Genomic DNA, 9,022 nt, shown 5'->3' with positions numbered 1-9,022 from the left:
TCGTAGGTGCTATAATTTTACCGTTAGATAGCGCTACCAGTATAAAAACTTATTATTTACTTTGTGATTTGTTTTACAAAATGAAGACGTACCGTCAATTGAAATTAAATAAAATTAATTATTTAACGCAGCCAAAATTACTCGGGAGATCGATAATTTTAAACTTCGCTAATAAAATACTGACCTGCATTACCAAAAATGCGCTTTAATCATGCATATGCTGATTTACAACTTGTTTATTGTGCTTTCCTGTGTAGTATGGTGTAAAAAACGTTTTAGCGCTTTTTTTAAATGAAAATGCGTTATTACTACCTAACGATTTATCTGTCTGTATCCCATTAGTGCAGCAAGAATGAATGTTGTCAATTAACGTCAGTTTGATGTTCAAATTTACGCAAAATTTGCATTTATTTACTAATTTAGTGGGGCGGGAGAGAAGAGGGGGGGGGGGTTATTCAATGCTTTGATTTAGTAAATCCTATTATCTCTTCTGAGTCATTCTTTAATTCAGTTGAATCTTGTGTATGTCAATAAGTTGGTACATCGAAACTTAAATATGCTTCATTTAACAGAATCTGAACGCATAGAAATAATTATGGTCAGTTATGTTATGGAGATGGAAACCGAACACAAATAGAAGTCTAACACACAAAGGTGCTAAGTGAAAAATAGACAATTTGCATACTTACAAAAATAAATAAAACTGCCGTATCAAGTAAAATAAGTGTTGTTTTTGAACGAATTATTTATTATTTTTTTGTAAACTGTACACAACTGTTTGATAATACAATTGAACAAATTTGAATAAATGCTTAACTTTTTCATTATACCTAATGTATTTAACTTACGTTGCAAAAAATATCACTTAACACCTGTGTGCGCTAGATCAACGCTATGAAGTAAAAAATGGCTGCTTCAATAACGTTAAAATTTGCGCTCTGCGTTCTAAAAAATAACTTGATTCATTTCCTATTCCGGCACCAAATGTCATTCCAATGGAGTTCATTTCCGATGCTCTTTTTGTTGATGAGCGCATTTGGCACTAATTGGATGAGCCGCTTTGTTTTACTGAAATGCGATGACCATGTTCGAGAAGATCGAATTGTTCACTGATAGTGCAAATATAATCATTTGTTTTCATTCCCATTACTTAAACAATTGTAAGATTTAATGTACTTTATAAGAATGTATACTGTTTTGGGGTTAAAGAAAACCGCCTATATTTTCTCTTAAGATTTATTATAATAACGCGAACATGTGCTTGCGTTGACTAACAAACACAGAATGAATCCAGAATACAGTAATGCCTTAAAACTAATTGTGGGCTAATTATCTGAAGGAATGTGGTTCGGCCAAGGTTAATTACCTGCCCTAAGCCGGTCCTTTTGTTATAACTTATAATCTAGGTAAACCGTACAAATTAACATTAGATAGGTAAACTGTACAAAGTATTTCAAATATGTGCAGGGGTGTCCAACATATACTTCCAAGTTTAAATGTATATGTTATGCACAAACCGACTGCCCCGTAGCAGTTTTCTGTTAGAAAGATCATCTACTGGTAGAAATGGATTTTGTGGGATTCATATCTACTACAGCGACATGAGGTTACGGTAATCAAAGCCGCATAACTGTACAAAGTATAGGACTAGGTTGGCTACGTTAAAGGAAAAAAGGAAACTGGAAGGAAAATATTGTAAACCAAACAGAAAAACAACATAAATCGTAAATAAAAGATCATACGAATGCCATAAAAAGAAAAATGGAACCAATTTCATTTATATCGTCACGGCGTTAATGCAAAATCGTAAAGGTTTCAGTAAATAAATTAATTAATTTAGTTATTTATCCCCCATTAAGGGAAGACTCCGCTATTAAAAAGAATCGAGTAAATCGGTCGGAAGTGCGAATAAGGAAAGGAAGATGGAGGGTCGAGAACCTCGCGAGCTTAATTATAACCTTGAATGTGGGAAACCAATCATACGAAAGCTTTTCATTTAACGCGATTGAATAAAGGGCGCATTCTTTATTTCCGAAAAGGAAAAAAAATTAAAGATATTGTCGTAAATATTTAATGTTGAAGCCGCAAAAAAGTTTTCCTTCCTTTTTTTCGTAAGAAGAGTAAAAGAAACGGTTTGGAATTTTTATGTAAAACTAACCAATCGTGATCTCAAAATTGCTTTTATGATATATATATCAAATGCCCCATTCAGATTATAAATTTTCTTATACGCACACATATATTCAAATTGTTTCATCTAATAAACTTCGAGGATATAAATAAATTCCATCGCCGCGAATCAGTTTAATGGCGTGTAAATTTTTACAACTCTGACTCGATATTAAAATTGATCATTGACGAGAAACGATTGTATTCCAATTACCTCCGGTCGCGCCGCGACGTTACGGCCTAAACTTTATCTACGAAAGAAAACGCCAATTGTTATTTAAATCCTTCTTGGGTTTCGATGTCGTTTTATAAACCAAGATAGGAAAGGACAGAATTACTTCACCATCTCTTTTTGGCACTAAACGAATCAAACTCTGCTTAGTTTGGTCAGTTTCTTATGGGAAACATAGTCACAGGGAGTGTAACTCGTTTCAATCGACAGATGATTCAAATATATTCGAATATTCGGCCCAACATGTCTCATTATTATATTTTGAGAATTGTATCCAGCGTCCAATGTTCGGATTTGAATGTTCTCACAACGAGAATTATTCGATTATTAGAATGATTGTTCGAATATTAACTTCCAATAATAGTACTTTGTGTACCAAGGCGGGAAAGTGGTTGTTTTCCGGGGCGAAGGAAGATATGGCCAGGCGAGGCGCAGCCGAGGCTGGCCACTTCCCGAGGCCCGGAAAACAACTTTCGTGCCGTGGTGCACACAATATTTTTTATCCTATACACTTACATTTAAAATTAATCCCTCAACAACGTCCAACCGCAAGCGCTTGAATTTAGATTTGCTTTAACGCGTCAACGTGCACGCGTTTGTTTTGTTTATTTCCACGTTTCCTGCTGACTACGCGAAAATTTTACGAAACGGTGCAATCTAAGTGGGTCCACGAGTATATTTTTTACTCGTACATTTACCCCTTTCCCTTATATTTATGGATCAAACGAACTTACCTTAAGTGAAGTTCGATCCAAATTATGAGTTGCTCTCGTTGAAATAAATATAAGTGTAGTACCCCCCTATTCTACGCCTAAACCACAACGTTTTAAAGACAAAAAATCCCGTACGCCAACTAACCAGGCGCGCACCCCTAATTCGTCATTCATTTAAAGCTGATGTTGTTGCAATTTGGGCAGGGGATGGGTGGGACATATTTATTTCAACGAGAGCAACTCATAATTTGGATCGAACTTCACTTAAGGTAAGTTCGTTTGATCCATAAATTATAAGTTGCTCTCGTCTCATAAATATAAGTGTAGATCTTGAAAGAAGCAACAACATCTAATCAAAGTATAATAACTTCATCCAAACCTAGGCTACTATAAGCACTTAAATCATAACCGAGCATTCCACAGAAAAAGTAAACTGAATAGTATAAACAATAAACATTCGATGCTTCGCTATTAACTAGATAGGACTGCACTAGCAAAGTCCTGTAATTTGTCAAAAGGCCTTTGATAAAATCGAGCAAAGGTCTCTGACTTTGCCGACCAACCAGCAGTGGTTCTTATGGTATCGATACTAACACCTCTTCCTGCTGCTGCTGATGTTGAAGCATGCCGAGTACTGTGTGCAGTAAACAAATTAGTATCAATCCCGCTAGATTTTAAAACATCTTTAATCCACCTGCTTATTGTCTGGCTCGAGACATTGTGAAAAGGCTTCTTGTGGGCTATAAAAAGTCTTTGCCCAGAAGAGGCCCTAACGACACTAGTCTTATCCAAATATGTTAAAATGGCAGATGCTACACAAATCGGTAGCCTTTCCTTAAAGAACGGAATACGCAACACAGGTTGATAACGATTTTTGGCAGAGGTCTTAATCCTTAAGGGAATCTTAATTTCAATCTTCTCTTCTAAAATCGTTATGTCCTCAACTAGAATGTTAGAAAGCGTTTGAACTCTATGCCCAGTTGCTAATGCCAATAACACCGCTACTTTCTTAGTTAACAAATCTAACGATATTTCCTCATTATTCCATCCGGATAGAAAATCTAAAACTATAGCTGGGTCCCAGATATGACTGTATTTTGGTAAATGAGGTCTAACATTACTAACTCCCTTAAAAAATCTCTTAATAGGTCCGCTTTCACTTAAGTTAAAATTTAAAATGTGCCCCAGGGCAGCCCGATAAGAGTTGAGAGTTCCAAAAGAGGCTCCTCTATCAAACTCGCATGTAAGATACTCTAGAACCTGTCTGGCAGAACTATTAAAAACATCTAGTCCGTTCTTTAAACAAAAAATCCACCAACGTTTCAAGCCACTATCGTATTGTTTTAGTGTGCTTTCCGAAATAGATTTCACACAAATATCCACCGCTGCCATGGGAACATCTTTGCGCTTTAAGGCTTCCCTGATAAGATTCCTACCGCCAGGGAAATCCGTCTCCAAAGCGGGTGTGGTCGCCTATCAAAAGAGAGAAGCCTTCTGTTAGGTTCAAATATTATTAGGGGGCTGTCTAACATAGACTTAAATAACGGAAACCATGGTTGAGCTGGCCAAAGAGGCACCACTACAATACCCTTAGCCTTATCAGCATTAATTTTATTCAGCACTTTTAAAATTAAGGTGAAAGGAGGAAAGGCATAGAACCAAAGGTTTGCCCAGCTTACAGTGAATGCATTTACTTCGCTGGCTTCTGGATCTCTAAACCAAGATATAAACTTATCGCATTTTTTGTTTAATCTAGACGCAAATAGATCAATTACCGGGTAACCAAACGTGTGACAGATTTTTCCAAATGCAAAGGTAGACAGCTCCCATTCAGTTTCTATCGATAGCGCTCTGCGCGATTCTCGATCGGCATCTACGTTTTCAACAGATCTTATATAAGATGCAAAAATAAAGATATTTCTATTCTCGCACCAATGCCAAATCTCCCTAGTTAAACTATTCAGTTTTGGAAATTGAACACTGCCCATCTTATTAATACAAGCAATTGCTGTGGTATTGTCTATGCGACACACAATATTCTTGTTTTTAATATTACTTGCAAAGCATTTTAGGCCAAAGAAAGCAGCCTGTAATTCAAGAAGGTTTATGTGGTAAGATTGCTCTGAGGCTGACCAATGGCCATGTGTTCTCAATCCCTTGCAACATACTCCCCAACCTGTATTTGAAGCATCTGAAAAAATCTCCAAGTCAAATTGTAATTTCTCTAAACTGTTTCCTGAATTTGATAAATTTTTTCGCCACCACTCAAAGTCATCCTTTAGACTAGAGGGAATTTGCATGGTTGCGTCATAATTTTCTCCATGAGAATTTAAAGCTAACAGTTTTACTCTTTCAAAATTCCTAGTGTGAAGCCAACCAAACTTCATGGCCGGGTTTATGGAGACCAACTTTCCTACCAATGTAGCAAACTCACGTATCTTGCAAAAGTTTAAAATAGAGAAATTATTTACCATCTTAAACAGTTTCTCAACTTTTTTATCCGGAATTTTAATAGACATTTCTACAGTATTAATAGTAAATCCCAAAAATTCACAAACCTGTTGAGGAGCCATGCAACTCTTTTCTTTATTTATAATAAATCCCAAAGACTCCAAAAGGGTAGTGGTCTGAGTAACGTTATGCAAACAATTCCTATAGGAATCTCCTAAAAGTAAGAAGTCGTCCAGATAAACCACTGATAAAAGTCCAGCAGTTCTAAGGTGGGAAACAACTGGCTTCATAATCTTAGTAAAAATATATGGAGCACAACTTAAACCAAATGGTAAACAATTAAACTCAAATAAGTCTCCGTTAAATGAAAATCTCAAAAATTTTCTATGACCTCTATCAATTGACAAGAGGAAATAGGCATTCTTCAAATCTAATTTAGCTAGAAAACAATTTTTGCTAACTAATGTCCGGGCAGTCTTGATATCTTCCAGTTTAAAATGATTATAAGCAATAAAGTCATTAAGCTCTTTTAAATTCAATATTAAACGTAAGCTACCGTCTGGTTTCGGGACTAAAAAAATATTTGAGATAAATTGCCCAGAACAACTTGTCACTCGACTAATAGCCCCCAATTTTAAAAGGTCAGCTAAGGCTCTTTGTAGGTTAATAACCTCTGTCTGTGACCAACTAGGTTCCCGTTTTACAAAAAATTGTTGTGGATACTTTAAGAAGGGAATCTTTATTCCCTTAATCCATGACAAAACAGTACCATTCCTAGTAATACTAAGCCAAGAAGAGTAAAATTTCTTTAATCTTCCAGCTGAACGACTTACAGCTAATGCTGCCACGGGCGCTTTGTTACAGGTCTCCTCTGTTGCCTCGTCTGTTGAAGTTGCATTCTTGCTAGGTTTCTCCCCTCCAGAAGGGATTTTGGTCGAGCACTGTAAAAGGGCCGAGTCCGTTGGTGGAAAGGTTGACGGTCCCGCCGAACTCGAGGGAACAGGGACCGACCTCTGGAGTTTTTTGCTTCCCGATACGCAACTGGCGCCTTCGGTTTGGCAGGTCTCAATTCTTGGCTAACCTTCTCCAAATTCTTGGATGCCCTCAATCTCTCGTCCAGATTGATTCCGAACAACCAGTCATCCACCTCGGCATTATGTAGTGTATCCTTAAACTCTTTACTGAGTCCTAGGGCAAGTAACTCTTTTCTGGTGGAAGAGTATGATGAAAAAAGGTCGACCAATAGTTTCCCTGCATCGCTGAGGGATCGCACCAGCTGTAGGTTGGTGTTCCCATCCTGCTCCAAAAGCAAGGACAGCGCCCTTCCGATTGCAGAAATGCTGCAACCCAATTGTTTCTGAAAACCAAGCAGACGGTTGTCTCGGTTCACTGACGCTACGTTAGTAGCTGCCGCCACTTCCACATTTAATTTTGGGGCTTCTAAAAATTTGCAGTTGGTCGGAGGAGGGTAACGGAGCACACATTCCGTCCGAACGTCTTCACTCAATCTCCGTTTTACGATATCCAGCCAACTCGCAACCAGCTCTTTTCTAATAAAAGAATCGGTCTGATTTTGCTTCTCCGTAACGCCGATAATTTTCAGGATGTCCTTTGATAGGGGCATGTCCTGGACAGTAGTATTACTTTCATTTTCCTCTAGAAACAAAAATCAATAAGAAAAAATTTTCTAAGAAAATCCCTTGTAAGACAAAACAGTCTCAAAATGGGAAAGAAATAGTAAGGAATGTAAGAGTTCTACGGCTCATTTCCACATTAGGATCAACCCAATGAAAAGGCATCTGTTTGTTCGAATAAACACCCTAGCGCGTCGAATGAATTCGTCGCGCTCTTAAACGCCCTCGCAAAAAATAAGGGAGCCGCACTAACAGTGCGCCTTTCACTGCCCTTCATCCTGACCGAAAACCAGGTAGACAAATATCTACGTTTTTTAACAATACATTCCAAAAATATTACGTAATTACCAAAAAGTGAAAATTCACTTAAACAGTTAAATAGCTAGCTCAATGATATCATTGGCCTAAGAGGAATACCCCTCTTAACCGATCGCAACAATGCGAATTAATTAAATACCTTCCTCGGACGGCTCCTGCTACCGTTAACGCGACAGCAGCATCCTGCATCTTCGTGAAAATCGTCCGTACGGAAATATATATTCCCGTAACTGACCGTGTCCAATTCGGGATTATTCCCGCGGTCAGAAGTGGTGCATTCCAAAATCGGTACGTAATTAGGTACCAAAAGTGAAAATTCACTTGAACAGTTAAACAGTCTGCTCAATGATATCATTGGCCTTAAGAGGAATATTCCTCTACTAAATGATCGCAGCAACGCGAGTGATTAGTGAATTAAATACCTTCTTCAGACGGCTCCTGCTCCGGGAAGGCAGCGGCAGCATCCTCATGAATATCGTCCGCACGGAAATGTATATTTCCGTAATTGACCGTGTCCAATTCGGGAGTATTCCCGCGGTCTGAACTTGTATCAGCCGTATCGCTGATGGTAAGGGAATCCACGCTATCTCGTTTCCTTTGGGTCGAGACACGATCCAACTTTTCAAGTTTCCGCAACAGTCTCCTCCGTTTTCTTTCCATCCTGCTATCAGGACTTCTTTCTCGTCGTTTCCCCATTAAAACACAAGAGAAACACAACACGCAGAAGAACACAAAACACGTGTGGTTTAAACCGCACAAATAAGAAGAATGACGAATTAGGGGTGCGCGCCTGGTTAGTTGGCGTACGGGATTTTTTGTCTTTAAAACGTTGTGGTTTAGGCGTAGAATAGGGGGGTACTACACTTATATTTATGAGACGAGAGCAACTTATAATACAGTTCAACGCAAATTCAAATTCTAGCGCGCTTGCGATTGCACAGTGCGGAGTCACCGAAGGGAGTCACGGTGCAACAGAGCAGAGGTGCAAGTGGAGAATACCGATCATGTGCGAACTGAGTTGACATTTCCGGCATTTCACTGGCCCGTGATTATTTCCTTAGAAAATAACGGGATTTAAGGGGTTGTAATTAATACCAGGCGCATTTGAAATTATTACTGGTCTTGTGTATTAACAAATGTGTTTTAAAATTGAATGTGTGTTTTCAGGGACAAAATCACACCGGTTACATTTTAAATCCTTCGCAGTATCCATGTCTTGTCAAATGTAAGATGCTTTTAAGGCTGGATTTATGCTTGGCGACGAAAGCGCAATGTGCACACTTTAAATCCTTGATGATCTTGTATTTTAAAAAAATGTGTGTTTTATAAATACATTTATTCATTCCTTACAGTCACACTGGACACATTTTAACTTCGGGGTAGTCTCGTATGTTAAAATGCTACTTATTGCGGATAAGCAGTGTTCTACTTACAGTGCAAAGTATATCTTGATGTTAAATGTATTGACACAGATGCTCGTTATTGAAAGTAAATGGGAGATTATG

At 38.1% G+C, this 9,022-nt stretch overlaps 1 protein-coding gene across 2 annotated transcripts; it reads right to left on the bottom strand.

Annotated features, from left to right (window-relative positions):
• Positions 1 to 3,458: 3,458 nt before the first annotated feature.
• LOC116172432 lies at positions 3,459 to 8,406 on the bottom strand. Of its 2 annotated transcripts, XM_031489646.1 has the most exons (3): positions 7,940 to 8,406; positions 6,399 to 7,221; positions 3,459 to 4,587 (listed from the first exon to the last, which is right to left on the bottom strand). In XM_031489646.1, the coding sequence occupies exons 1-2, from the start codon at positions 8,211 to 8,213 to the stop codon at positions 6,401 to 6,403; spliced, it is 1,095 nt and encodes a 364-aa protein (XP_031345506.1). In that variant the 5' UTR covers positions 8,214 to 8,406; the 3' UTR covers positions 3,459 to 4,587; positions 6,399 to 6,400. The 2 variants fall into 2 exon arrangements, with proteins under 2 accessions (XP_031345506.1, XP_031345505.1); XM_031489645.1 differs by having other exon boundaries at positions 3,459 to 7,221.
• Positions 8,407 to 9,022: the final 616 nt, after the last annotated feature.

The sequence above is a fragment of the Photinus pyralis genome, unplaced genomic scaffold (genome assembly GCF_008802855.1).
Source record: "Photinus pyralis isolate 1611_PpyrPB1 unplaced genomic scaffold, Ppyr1.3 Ppyr1.4_LG5, whole genome shotgun sequence".
NCBI classification, from domain to species: Eukaryota; Metazoa; Arthropoda; class Insecta; order Coleoptera; family Lampyridae; genus Photinus; species Photinus pyralis.
Note: the sequence above shows the minus strand (reverse complement) of the source record. Positions and strands in the feature narration are given on the sequence as shown.

Bases quoted from the DNA above. Each gene is read 5' to 3' on its own strand.
- LOC116172432 (XM_031489645.1), bottom strand. From the start codon at position 5,855: ATGAAGCCAGTTGTTTCCCACCTTAGAACTGCTGGACTTTTATCAGTG.